General features: G+C 43.1%; 1 protein-coding gene across 4 annotated transcripts in view; it reads right to left on the bottom strand.

Moving 5' to 3' along the window:
• The window catches only part of NUP205 (nucleoporin 205), a 558,669-nt gene that overhangs the window by 107,166 nt on the left and 436,855 nt on the right, over nucleotides 1–14,648 (bottom strand). For all 4 annotated transcript variants that reach the window (XR_003858760.1, XM_029616971.1, XM_029616970.1 and 1 more), the window contains one exon: nucleotides 14,381–14,507. Coding sequence is in view for 3 of the 4 variants with exons in the window: in XM_029616971.1 (XP_029472831.1) it covers nucleotides 14,381–14,507 (127 nt within the window). In the remaining variant the exon portion in view is untranslated. The remainder of the gene's footprint in view (nucleotides 1–14,380; nucleotides 14,508–14,648) is intronic.

Below are 14,648 nucleotides of genomic sequence, written 5' to 3' on the forward strand. Positions count from 1 at the left end.
AAGACAACTGAAGGCAATTGCTCTCTGGGACCTGCATACTCTTGCTGGAGCAGGCGAAAATGCTCATTGTCTTGATTTCTCCTGAAATCAATCACTTGGAAATCATTATACTTTAATAGGACACAGATCTATCCAAGAAAATAGTGGTCATCTACCAACATCTCAAAGGTATCCTACAACAGGACTTGAGAATGCCCATCCCTGCCGCTTGATACCCAAGGTCCGCAACAGGCGATATTCATTCACCTCTCTCTCCCTGCCAGGAGTCGGCAGGGAATTGATTGACTCAAGTGAAAATCCAAGACCACCTTTGGTCAAAAGGATATAACAGTTTGAATCTGGACTGCTCCTGGAGACATTTGCAGAGATGGTTCTCAGCAAGACAGAGCCCACAGTTTGGAAACTCTACACAGAGAACATTGTCCTCTAAGTAAGTAACCTCAGGAAGAGGCTACACAGTGGTTGGAAGGTGGGACCTGCCAGAAAGCAAAATTGCTTACCTTGTAATAGGTGTTATCCCAGGACAGCAGGATGTAGTCCTCACATATGGGTGACGTCATTCACGGAGCCCTTAAGCGGGAAAAACTTCTGGCAAGTTTCTAGAAGCTTTTGATTTGGCTGCCTGAGGCTACTGAGCATGCCCGGCATGCCATGATATTCCCTGCCACAGGGGTCTCACTCCAGTCTTGTATGTAGCAAGAAGCGTTAGCCAATAAGAAACTAAAGTCCGATGCCCAACTCCGCGGGGTGGCGGGTGGGTTTCGTGAGGACTACATCCTGCTGTCCTGGGATAACACCTATTACAAGGTAAGCAATTTTGCTTTATCCCAGGACAAGCAGGATGCTAGTCCTCACATATGGGTGATTAGCAAGCTAGAGGCTGAGTCATTGTCCATGCAGGTAACCGGAATTCCGTGTTGAAGAAATGAGTCAGCCGAAGAATACAGCAGGATGGATGTAGAAGGAGTTGGGATTAAACAGGAAACAAGTTCTTTAAGACAGATTGTCCATAGGCTGAATCCCGTCTTCCTTCCTTGTCCAAACAGTAATGAGCTGCAAAGGTGTGAAGAGAACTCCATGTTGCTGCTTTACAAATGTCAATAATTGGCACTGAACGAAAATGTGCTACTGAAGTTGACATGGCTCTTACTGAATGTGCCTTTACTCGCCCTTGGAGAGGAAGGCCTGCTTTTTCGTAGCAGAATTGTATACAATCTGCTAACCAATTGGATAGAGTATGTTTTCCCACTGCTTTACCTGGCTTATTTGGATCATAAGAGACAAAAAGCTGATTGGATTTTCTAAGGGATGTAGTGCGATTCAAATAAAAAGACAATGCACGTTTACAGTCCAAAGTGTGTAAAGCTCTTTCCCCTTGGTGAGAGTGAGGTCTAGGAAAGAATGTGGGTAAAACTATTGTTTGATTCAAGTGGAATTCCGTAACTACCTTAGGGAGGAATTTTGGGTGTGTTCGGAGAACCACTCTGTCATGGAGAAACTTTGTATAAGGTTCGTATGTGACAAGTGCTTGTAACTCACTAACCCTCCTAGCTGATGTGATGGCTATGAGGAAAATAGTTTTCCATGTGAGATATTTAAGGTCACAGGAATCTATAGGTTTGAAAGGAGAATGCATTAACCTTGTTAAAACCAGATTCAGGTCCCATTGAGTAGCCGGAGGCCGAATCGGTGGCTTAAGGTGATTGAGACCTCTCATGAATCTAGTGACGAGAGGTTGTGTGGATATAGGTGCATCCCCTATCTTGGTGTGGTAAGCGGAGATTGCGCTGAGATGCACTCTGATTGATGATGTCTGCAGACCTGAGTCTGAAAGATGGTACAAATAATCTAATAGAGAAGTAGTGGGGCAAGTGAAAGGATCTATGTGCTTTTGCTTACACCAAGAAGTAAACCGCTTCCATTTGTAAGAATAATTTCTTCGTGTGGAGGGTTTACGGGAGGCTATAAGTACTTGAGAAACATCAGTGGAAAGATCAAGGGATTGTAGGATTAGGCTTTCAACATCCATGCTGTCAGGGATAGAGATTGGAGGTTGGGATGGCGCAACCGACCCTGATGCTGAGTAATGAGATCGGGAGGTACTCCCAGGCGAACTGGATCCCTGACTGACAGGTCTAGCAGTGTGGGAAACCATACTTGTCGAGGCCAATACGGGGCTATGAGTATCATTGTCCCTTTGTCCTGTTGCAGTTTCACCAGCGTCTTGGTGATAAGCGGTATTGGAGGGTACGCATAGAGTAGGCCTGAGTTCCAAGGGCGAGCAAAGGCGTCCTTGGCTGGGTGGTTCTTCTGGTTGTGTAGAGAACAGAAGTTGCGCACCTTGTAATTCAGATGCGACGCAAAGAGATCTATTGACGGTTGTCCCCACTGTCGGAAGATCTTGGTCGCAACTGAGGGATTCAAAGACCACTCGTGTGGCTGAAATTGGCGACTGAGTCGGTCTGCTAGGACGTTGTGAATCCCTGCAAGATAAGTCGCCTGCAGGAAAATTGAGTGGTCTAAGGCCCAGTCCCAAATTTGTGCTGCTTCCTGACATAGGAGATACGAACCCGTACCTCCCTGTTTGTTGATGTACCACATGGCTACTGTATTGTCCGTCTGGATTAGCACAGTCTTGTGTGAAAGGTAGTCCTTGAACGCATGCAGCGCATAACGTATAGCTCGAAGTTCTAGAAAATTGATTTGATATGTGGCTTCGAGTTTTGTCCAAGTCCCTTGAGTTTGAAGAGTGTGCAGGTGAGCCCCCCATCCCAATGTGGATGCATCTGTAGTTAATGTTATGCAAGGGATCGGTTTTTGGAAAGGTAGGCCTTTGCATAAATTGTTCTTGATTGTCCACCATTGTAGCGAGGCTCGAAGCTGGTGGGTTACCTTGATTTGACAGTACAGTGGTTGAATGGCTTGGATCCATTGTGATCGTAGAGTCCATTGGGTGAGTCTCATGGCAAGTCATGCCATGGGTGTGACGTGGACTGTAGAAGCCATGTGTCCCAATAGGATTAGGAACTGATGAGCTGTGACGTACGGTTGCCTTGATACCTCGTATGCCAGCTGGGACAGCGTATGAGCACGGTCTTTTGGAAGAAACGCATGTGCTATGTTGGTGTTTAATTCTGCACCTATATACTGGAGCACATGAGATGGTTGCAGCTGGGACTTTTGATAATTGATGATGAATCCCAGCTTGTGTAGTAACTGTATTGTGGAATGAAGAGACGTTACTGCTCCTTGTTGCGATTGGCTTTTTATGAGCCAATCGTCGAGGTAAGGGAACACATGAATTCCCTGTTTGTGTAAGTGTCCCGCCACCACCGCTAGGCATTTTGTGAATACTCTCGGGGCGGAGGTTAGGCCGAACGGCAAGACTTTGTATTGGAAATGGTGATTTTTCACCGTGAATCTGAGGTATTTGCGATGAGGTGGGAAGATTGGAACATGAGTGTATGCGTCCTGAAGATCCAGAGAACAAAGCCAATCTCCCTGTTGTATGAGTGGAAGCATGGTTCCTAATGATAACATCCTGAATTTCTCTTTTCTGAGAAATTTGTTGAGATTTCTGAGATCTAGGATGGGACGTAGGCCTCCGGTTTTCTTTGGAATGAGGAAATACCGGGAATAGAATCCTCTTCCCTTCTGAGTGCATGGTACGGGTTCTATCGCATTTGCCTTCAGAAGGGCAGATAATTCTACTTGTAATTGAGGATCGTTGTCCAGATAGGAGTGTTTTGGTGGTAACTCCTGAGGTGGGGATGTGAAGTCTAGTTGGTAACCTTGACGAACTATTGATAAGACCCACTGATCTGTTGTAATGTTTTCCCATTGTGAGTAAAATTGGGAAATTCTTCCCCCAACCGGTAACTGTGGATGAGGGTTGGGTAGTTGGCAGTGTTCTCTGGGACGGCTTTCAAAAACCAGAGGTTGAAGTTGTCTGAGGCGGTGGCTGAGGTCGTGCGGCCCTTTGCTGTCGCTGTTGAGGACGCTGTTGGGGTCTCGCAGGTCTTGGCCTAGAGTTCTGCGGATAATATCTCCTTGGTCTATAGTATGGACGCTTTGTGTTCCTACGGGGCAGTCTCCGTGGAGGATGGACTGATGTGTCATGTGACAAAGTGGAGAGCTGTTTCAAAGTCTCAGAGTGATCTCTAAGTTGTGCAACAGCGTCTTGCACTTTTGTGCCGAACAAATTGTCACCCTGACAGGGCAAGTCCACCAACTTGTCTTGAACTTCTGGGCGCAAGTCCGAAGCCTTTAGCCAGGCCCATCTTCTTGCAGATATTCCAGATGCTGCAGTCCTAGCAGAGGTTTCAAAGGCGTCGTATGCTGCACGAACCTCATGCTTTCCAGCATCAAAGCCCTTTTGGATAATCTGTTGAGCTGCCTCTTGTTGTGTTTGAGGCAGTGAGGGTAAGAATTCTTCCATCTGTTTCCATAAATTCCTTTGGTGCTGCGTCATGTACAATTGGTAAGCAGCAATTTTGGAATTTAGCATAGCCCCTTGGTAAATCTTCCTGCCAATAAGGTCTAAAAACCTGTTATCCTTTCCAGGAGGAATAGAGGCATGGGTTTTAGATCTTCTTGATTTCTTCTGTGCCGATTCCACCACTAGGGAGTTGTGAGGAAGCTGGGTCTTGTCGAATCCTGGTGCAGCTTGGACTAAGTAAGTAGAGTCCACTCTTCTGTTGACTCCTGGTGTTGTGCAAGGGTGTTCCCAGATTCTTTGCTGGAGTTGCAACAAAACCTCATGCACTGGGATAGCCAAATTGTGTTTTGGGGGATCTACGAACTGTAGAATTTCCAGAGTCTGTTGTCTTTCGTCCTTTTCTGCTTGTAGTTGAAAGGGAATAGATTCTGACATTTCTTGGATAAATGCAGAGAAGGATAAATCCTCAGGAGGAGATTGTTTCTTTGCCTGAGGGGGAGTATGATCCGAAAGGAAATCCTCCGAAGAATGTTCAGATTGTGTATCTGACCAGGTATCCGATATTGTCTGGTATGTATGAGAGGTTTGTACCCTAGATGGGGACATCCCTGATGTGCCCTGTAAGGGATCTTGAGGGTCAGGTGAAGTGTCACTTACTTCCCTTTCTCTTTCTGTGTCTGCTTCTTCCTCAGGCCCCACTGGCAAAGATGCCAAGAGATCTTGGTATCTCTTCGTGAGGATTTCATGTAATTTCTTTTCCGAAGAGATGTCAGTGACAGATCTGGAAGTGTGTTTGGACTTCCCTGGTGCCTTTTTTGAAGAAGGAGTTAAACTATGTACAGGAGCTTCCGTTGAAGCTATTGTATAGTGAGGTGTTACCGTGGAAGTTGCTGGTATGGACACAGGAAGTAATGAAGGAATTGGCCTAGGAATCCATGATGATACGGAGGCCATCAATGTCATAGACGGCTGCGGCTGAATCGATGATGGGGCTATCGAAAAAGTAGCCCGTGACATCTCTGAGCAGCCTGAGAATTTTTCTTGTACCGATGGTAGGGATATCGGCATCGTCATCGAGGTCGATGGAAGTATGGCCATGGAAATGGATGTTGGCATCGACATCGGCATCGTCATCGTTCCCGATGGCGTCATCGAATCTGTAGTCGGTATCGACTGGTCCTTCGGCATCGGCCCGATGGCCGGCATCGACCCGGAGGTCGGCATCGACTCGGAGGTCGGCATCGGCGATGACGCCGGCATATTCTCTTTGAAAGCATCCGTGACAATCTGCTTGATTAAAGCTGTTAGGTCGGATACTGATGTCGATGGCAGCGGTTCTGTCACGATGGTCGATGACTTTTTTCGTTTTTTAGGCACTGGTTCCTCTGGCGGTGGAAGTAGAGGAACTTTATGATGTGTACGGTGTTTATGCGGACGAATTTCAGATGCCGATTTTGCGGACGAGGTAGATGGGGTTGGCGAAGAGGCGTCCCCCGATCCCTCGATGTGGCGTTTGGTTATTAGTAACTTTTTTGTAACGCCGGCCGGCGAAGATTTAGAGGAAGTTATCGGTGATGGCGGTGTTTGAATTTTAAAAAGTTGGGCCATCTTTTCGTGTCTCAACTTCCTACCTTTCGCCGTCATCTCTTGGCACTGGGTACAGGCAGCGATGTCATGGTCCTTTCCCAGGCAGCGAACGCACTCGATGTGCGGGTCTGTTATTGACATAGTCCGGTTGCAGGCCGGACATTTTTTGAACCCTGTAGTTCTGTCAGTCGACATCCGTCGATCGTACGATGATTTTTTTAAGGAAAAAATTCTATAATGTTTGTCACCAGCCGGTGACAAACCGAATGAGACCCGGTAAGGCGAAAAATTTTTAAATATTTTGTAAGTGTGAGGAAATCACAGGCTCCTAATGAAAAAACGCGATGCAGTCAGCAGCGCGGAAAAAATAAGACTGGAGTGAGACCCCTGTGGCAGGGAATATCATGGCATGCCGGGCATGCTCAGTAGCCTCAGGCAGCCAAATCAAAAGCTTCTAGAAACTTGCCAGAAGTTTTTCCCGCTTAAGGGCTCCGTGAATGACGTCACCCATATGTGAGGACTAGCATCCTGCTTGTCCTGGGATAAATGCATAACCAGATTAAGACTCCACAAGGGCACTGGCAATTACAAGGGGGGGGGGGGAACGGACAAAGATGCTTCATTCCTTTCAAGACCGTGCCACAAATGGATGGGCAGACAAGGGTTCACCAATTATTTGACCTTGGAAACAGGCAAGAGCTGCCACTTGTACCTTCAAGGAATTAAGGGCCAAGTTCTTACACAACCCATCCTGAACTGGATTTTAACCGGAGGATGAACCCCTCGTTCCACACACCAAGCCTCAAACATTCGCCAAATGTGAACATAGGCTAAAGGAAGAGAACAACTTTCGTACTCAAAGCAAGGTGGAAATCACAGCAGTGGATTATCCACGTTTCAGCAACTAAGTCCTCTCAAGAGCCACACTGCAAGACACAAATCAAGTTGAATCTTCAAGAAGAATAGGCTCCTGCCATAGCAGATCCCTGTGGACCGGTAATCGGAGAGGATATTCCATGAGAGGTCTCCACAGATCTGCATACCACAGCCTCCTGGGCCAATCTGATGCCACCAGAAATACCAACCCCGTGTTTCTCTTGAACCTCCGAATCATTCTTACCAACATTTGCTATAGGGAAAAGGTCTATAGGAACTTGCCTTCCGGCCACTCCTGCACAAGGGCATCAATGCACAAAAACTTCAGATCTCTCCTGAGACTGAAGAAGCGAGGAACCTTCTCATTTTGAGATGTCACCTGCAAGCCTAGAAATGGGAGGTACCAACAGCCCACTATGAGCTGCAATACTTCATTGTACCATTCCCTTTCTCCTGGATCCAGACTCTGTCTGCTGAGAAAGTCAGCTCTTGCATTGTCTTTTCCTGCAATGTTTGAGGCTGAGATTTCCTGAAGATGTACTTCCACCCATTCCATGAGTTGGACTATTTCCTGCGACACTTGCTGTTTCTTGTTTCCTCCCTATTAATTGATATAAGCCTCAGTCGTTGCAGTGTCTGACATTATTCGACGAATTGCAACTTGCCAACCGAATGGCATCAGCTTCCAGCTGTTTGATGCTCCAGAGAGACTCTTCTTTGCTCCAGTGCCCCTGTGCTGTCAACTCCTGACAGTGAGCCCTCCAACCCTGGAGGCTTGCATCTGTTGTGAGTTCTAGCCAGTCCGGTGTTTGAAGGGGAACGCTGGATGATCCTCTTGCAACTACCACTGCAGTTGGATGCTGAATAGAAAGATATCAAATACACCATCTACATCAATAGCTTTCTTAAATGACCAAATAAAAATAGAGCTTTCAGAATATGGAAGAGATCTAGACATCACTATCGATAGTAAACTTTCCATGAAAAAACATAAATATAAAACTGAAGAATGGATACTATAAATTGAACGTTATTAAAAAATTAAAACCTTTACTACATCAAGATGATTATAGAACTGTACTTCAAATGCTAGTCTTCAGAGAATTTGATTATTGTAATTCCCTCTTACTGGGTTTACTTCAAACAACTCATTTTTTACAGATATTACAGAATGCTACCACAAGAGTACTAATGAGATGCAATAAATTTGATCATATCTCTTCAACACTACAATCGCCACACTGGTTGCTATCAAACATAGAGCCCAATATAAAATACTAACGATCACCCATAATTCATTATATAATAATAATGTCACCTGGCTAAACGCCTCACTTCAACTTTACATTCCTAATAGAACACTTAGATCCGCGAACAAAGGTCTCTTACAAGTTCCTACTGTTCAAGGCGTACACTTAAGTGAGGTTAGGGACAGAGCAATTTCCATAGCCGGCCCTAAACTCTGGAAAACTATGCCAGTCAAGCTAAGGCTAGAACTGAATATTAAGATCTTAAAAAAAGCACTGAAAACATGGCTATTTAGCATTGCATTTCCGAAAAATGATAGTGGTGGAACATTGTAAAAATGACTACAAGGATCGGACAAGCCGAAGCAGTGGCTCAAATGGACACAGGAACGCATCAGAAAATGCAAAGCTCGGAGCACAGGGCAAACACCAGCCGCTCAGAGCAATCAGTACAGACGGGAGTCGGCAATGTGGGTGAATACAGAGACGACAATAGGGGTAGAGGGCAGAAGATGGAGGACACACGTGTGGAAGCCAATAATTTAACAGCAGGAAAAAAGTGCAAGATGAATTGCAAGCGTACAGCATGTTCCAGCTCAGACAGTTCTTCGGCTTCATCTGATTCTGACTCCACAAGTGACAGCCTGTGGTAAAGGCAGCTGACAACGAGTCCAGAGGCCCTCCGACACTTACCACCTTATGTGTGCCCAGAAAATTACACAAGAAAATATGAAAATGGACATACATAGACAACAAAAGGAAGTTTAAGGATGGGGCAGCACCTCAAGACAAGGAAAAATGAGTGCCCAAAAGTATCGTGAACCGGATTCAAGCCTACATGTTAGTGAGTATACTTCGACAAATGTACGATCAGGGTTAATGTAGCAGCTTGGAGGGAGGGGGCGATTACCTGAGCTGGTGGGCCATCTTGCAAGTGGAGCCGGTGGCATCACAGGATGGCATGGCAGCCAATCAGTGCCTTGGGCGGCGCAATGAGGGTGCCATTATTGGCCTTTACCTTCAGGAAGCGATATTTCTTCGATAAATGTATGCCTATGGGATGCTCAGTCTCATGCGCATATTTCAAGCTATTTAGCTCATTCCTACATTGGGTGATAGCACAGAAGGCAGCCTCAAACATCATCATTCATTATTTAGTCAACTTTCTGTTCGTTGGTCCAAGAGACTCGACGGCTGAGCATGTTTGCTGCGCAATTTCCAATCTATTGCTGAGGATTACGGAGTTCCTTGGCACACAACAAAACAGAGGGTCCGACAAAAATCATTTCCTTCCTCGGCGTCGAGTTGAATTCAACCAAAATGTTGCCAGGCTCCCAAGGGAGAAAGTAAAAAAAATTGCCCACAACGATCCAGCAGGCAGCGACAGCAAAGATGATAACATTATGAGCTGCACAGTCCATCCTGGGAACCTTCTCGTAAAATCTCGCCCCATGTCCCATGGGGCGAGATTTTACGAGAAGGCTGGCAGCAGCCACAGTCTGTATACATGACTGGATCACTTCTTAAAGAGTGTCAAGGGCCATGCACACCGATTTCACTGTCTGGGGTTCATCCCTGAAAGAATTCAATAGAGTATCCATTCTGCAAGGACCCCCGCTTTCTAGCAAAGATTTGGACATTCACATGGATGTGTCAGATGGTTGGGGGTTTCGGCGCATTCTTGAAAGATGCGTGGTGCACTAGGACGGGCCTACGGAGTGGGTCGACATTGGACTCACGAAGAACAACATTTCTGGAATTTTTCCCCCCAGTATTATGGAGCGACAGACAAAAAAAAAAAAAAAAAAAGCAGCACATAATATTCTTCTGTGACAAACAAGCAGTGTTTCAGATATAGAACTTGCAACTGGCCAATTGCCGAAAAGTTGTTGCTTTCCTTAGAGAGATAGTATTAGTGGCTTTGTGCAATATGATGGTAAGAGCTGGACATGTTCCGGGGTATGTAATGGTATTGCTGATTCCCTATCTTGTGCTAAGTGGGATGTTTCATAAGCAGGTACCCATGGCAGACGAAGTGGGGATGCTCATGCCAGCATACTTATGGAAGATTGGTCTCCAACCACCTATGAACAAATACTGCCGAAGCTACAACCATGTGACGGAATTACTAAAAGACATGGGTGGGAGTCAAGGCCCAGTGGCAGATTACCTGATATCAACAACCTGATTGTAAAATGTATTTCTGCAGCAAAAGAGAACGGGGCATCCAGAAGCTCCGTTTTCAAACACATGGCAGGCTTGGCATTCTTCCTGAAGGTGCGCAGTTGAGGAGATTCCACCAAGTCCTTCTTACTGATGAAGATGTTGGCAGGATGGTCAAAGAAGGCAGGGTCAATCATCGACAGATGACATCCCATCATCTTACCACCGGGTGCCCGCGAACAGGGAGGCCACCCACCATCTCCAGGCACCCTGCAACACATCTTCACCGCCATGAGAAATGAAAAAAAACCCATCAGGAACTGAGAAGGAAAGCGATGAGAGAGAGAGCCCCGATCGGGAGACAAGCACCCCCGTTGTCATCAAAGGCAGCACCGACCGTTAAACGGCGCCTTACCACCAGGTGTCGCGCGACAAAGGGGTATTGCCCTTTGTGTACCCCTTCGTGTAATCCGTAGTGCTAGTTTTAGTTAATCTTTGTAACGGATGTCTCTCGTTGTTAAAAGTCATATTAATATGTTTGTAATCTTCTCATGTTTGTAAATCTTTATGATGGTTTTATAATGAAGCCAAATGACGGTATATAAAACCTCATAGACAAATAAATAAATAGATCACCCATCACGACATCCCATCACCCACAACCTACTGGGGACCCTTTGGAGGCTCCTAGCATCAATTGTTCATTCAAATTCGAAACAGATTTATTTCGGCTCGCATTTTAGTCTATCTAAAGACCCTCAAACCAAGCTTGAAATATAAAATATTACTACGATAATTTTTTCTCCATCCTCCATTATGCACTAAGTTATTATATCCATGTTAATTTACCCATGTACAAAGTTATTTTACCCATGTAATCTGTTTCCAAGTTTAATACCCTGTTCTATGTAACTTGCATTCCTCATGCTTGTCGTTTTCAGTTACAATGTAAACCGAGATGATATGCAAATTCTGCATGAATCCCGGTATATAAAAATGTGAAATAAATAAATAAATAAATTTTCACTTGCATTCTTCGGAGCATTACGGGTGAGCGAGTTGGTAGCCGCTAGTGATTTTATATTACAATTGGCTTCCATTGCACTCAAAAAGAATTTTTTCATATTTCAAGGCAAATACTATCAGCAAATTTCCGGAACAGCCATGGGCGCAACCATGGCCCCCACTATTGCCAACCTCTTCATGACAGAATTTGAACAAGAATGGATTTACAACTCGCCATTTGATTCCAAGATATCATTTTACAAACGTTATATTGATGATATTTTCATTCTGTGGAGTGGCACTGAACAAGAACTACATTCATTTGAGAAGTGGATCAATACTTGTGACGACAAAATTCAGTTTGTATTAAATTACAATTTTGTTGAAATCTCATTTTTGGATGTTTTATTGAGAAAAATGGAAGATGGTGAAATCATTACTAGTGTATTCAAAAAACCAACAGACCACAACACCATGTTGCACTTTGATAGCGCACATCCTATGCCACTGAAACAGCCTGTTTAACAGCAAACAGCCTGTTTGCTGTTAATCCTGTTATATGTAATTAATATTTATTAATTCTGTTAATTTGTAAAGCCTTGTTGCTAATTTATTGTTAATTGTAAACCGCGGTGATGTATATTTTACGTACTGCGGTATATAAAAACCTCTAAATAAATAAATAAATAAACTGAAGAACAGCCTTCCCTTTTCACAATTCCTGAGATACAAACGGAACTGTTCTAATATTTCATTATATAGACAACAATCAGAAAAGTTAAAATTGGATTTGAAGAAAAGAGGCTATCCCAATAAATGTATTAAAACTGGGTTCAAACGTGCATTATATTATGACCGCGACGCGCTTCTTGCACCTCAGCCCAAATCTCAAGATGTGAACATGATTACTTGCGTGACTCAATATTCTCCTTGGTCACGTAAAATTGTACAAGCCATAAAATTGTACAAGCCATGCGCCACTATTGGTTTCTTATCAAAATGATACCGGGCATGCAAAACATGGAATTCCGAGCAGCTTATTCAAGATCAAAGAATTTGAGAGAAATCTTAAGTCCGTCCACGTTGAAAGACATTGTACATCCTCAATCCATTGATGGGACTATACCATTGGGTCATTTCAGATGCGGTCACTGCAAAATCTGTGACCAAACCTTAGAAATTAAGGAATATATTTGTACACAGACACAATACAAATATAAGTTGAATAATTTCACCACATGTCAAACAGATCATGTGATTTACATCATAAGATGTCCATGTAATAAAATCTACGTGGGACAGACAACGAGATCATTCAAATTAAGAATAGGTGAACACAAGAGCTGTTTGAAGAATAAGAAAATATCTGCTCCAATAGTAGCGCATTGTATTCAGGAAAATCATGATGTCAAGGAACTGAAATGGTTTGTTTTAGAGCATATCAGACGTGACTCAAGAGGGGGCGATAGAGAGAGACAATTATATAAAAAAGAGCAAGAATGGATTTTCAAATTAAAATCTGAAGAACCTGTCGGTTTGAATTCCAAAATTGAGTGGAATAGCCTCATTCATTGAAATATTTCATTTACAAATCAAATGCAAATAATGTCAATTTATTCACAATTTTCATTGAGAGAGAAAATACATGACATTTAACAGGGGTCAGCATTAAGATCTCTATTGACAAGTAGCAATTGTTACATCGCCGTAGTACTTATGGCAACCTCAGTATAGCATGATGTCACCACGTTGCTAACATCTATTCGTGAGCACCTATTGGTGACTTTTTAAGCCAATCAGCTGTTCAAAATTAGCGCGGCCATCTTTTGAAAACAATTTCAGTCTGAACCCGACCACAGCAGAAGAAGCTTTCTCTTCAAAAATTGTAAGTAGGTTCAAGTACATTTTCATTTTACAAGTGGTTTTACATTGGCATTTAATTTTTTCATCATATGTGTTGTTTAAATTCAGAGTCCGCCCTGAAGCAGCGTCCTTTGTGAAACGCCGGCCGCGTTGGCGGCGGTGAGCAGACCCTCTGGGTCCAAGTCACGGCAGAGCCGAGTGATGAAAAATCTCAAATGCATGAGATCATCAAGAATTCAGATAAGTGTTCTGCCGTTTTCTAATCTGTCGGGATTCCAAATTACATGAGAGACGAGGTGATTCATACCGTTCGTCTGATTTTCAAAACATGAGACTGAAATGTGATTGTTAAAGTCTGCATTATAAGTCTGGCTGCAGAGAATTTTACATTGTCTTTGAGATACTATGCCACTGGATTAGTTTGGCAAAAACTCCACCAGTCAACACTGTGCTTCATTCACATTAAGTTATTGCAGTTCAACAAAATGTTACACAGTTGTTGAAGTGTAACAAAATGCAATTCCTTTGAGACGATTGGGTCCAATTAAGCAGCACAAGCTACAAAAACAATTGCTTCATGATCATCATTCAAGAAATCAAAGCAATATTGTAACATCATTTTTACATATAGCTAGCATTGTAGCATTATTTAAAATTTAAAATTCAATTTAGCAGTAAAATCTTTCAATGAAACAAAAGACAAACTAAGTTTGATCAAAACGATTTTCAGAACAGTAAATAAATTGAAGTTTACAGTGTTGTTAAATAACTGCCCATGGACATGTATCCAATTTTTAAAAATTAAAAATTCAAATTCAAAAACAAAAACAAATTAAAATGGAAGTTTGTAATAAAAGTTAAATTATATACAATAAAATAATTTTATTTAAAACCAAAATTAGAGAATATAAGACCGATGATTGGACCTATTGGCCACATGAAGTTTCTGTTAATTCAGATCTCTTGCCAACACTGAGGTCTTATCTCTATATAGAAATTGTTGTCATAATACTTAATCATCAATCATAGAGATTATTCTCATTCACTCACTCATTTTGCAGTCCATGCTGATTTACATTTTAATTAAAACGTTAAACCATTTCTGTCTGCGATATATCCCATTATTTGGTTAAATCTTGACTGTGGAAACAATATAAACCTTTGGTAATTGCTGCTTTTTTAATCCATCTTCTTGTCTTACCTGGCAGTGCTGCTTTGCTGATGATGCCAGTCAGTAATGCCAGCTCTTGCAATGATCCTGCACTCACTTCCTGACACCGCAGGATTGTTTGAATAGTATCGGAATGGGATATAAGGAACTGTAAGACCTATATCTCAATAAAAATAATTAGCAGTTAAAGTTTGAAAATTACAATTTACCCTGTAATGTGGAATTCTGAATAGCAGGACACATGGTTATGCAAAACAGATTTTCAATTTACCACCTTAATGCAAAAACATCACTTACG

Source organism: Rhinatrema bivittatum, chromosome 9, assembly GCF_901001135.1.
Source record: "Rhinatrema bivittatum chromosome 9, aRhiBiv1.1, whole genome shotgun sequence".
Classification (NCBI taxonomy): domain Eukaryota; kingdom Metazoa; phylum Chordata; class Amphibia; order Gymnophiona; family Rhinatrematidae; genus Rhinatrema; species Rhinatrema bivittatum.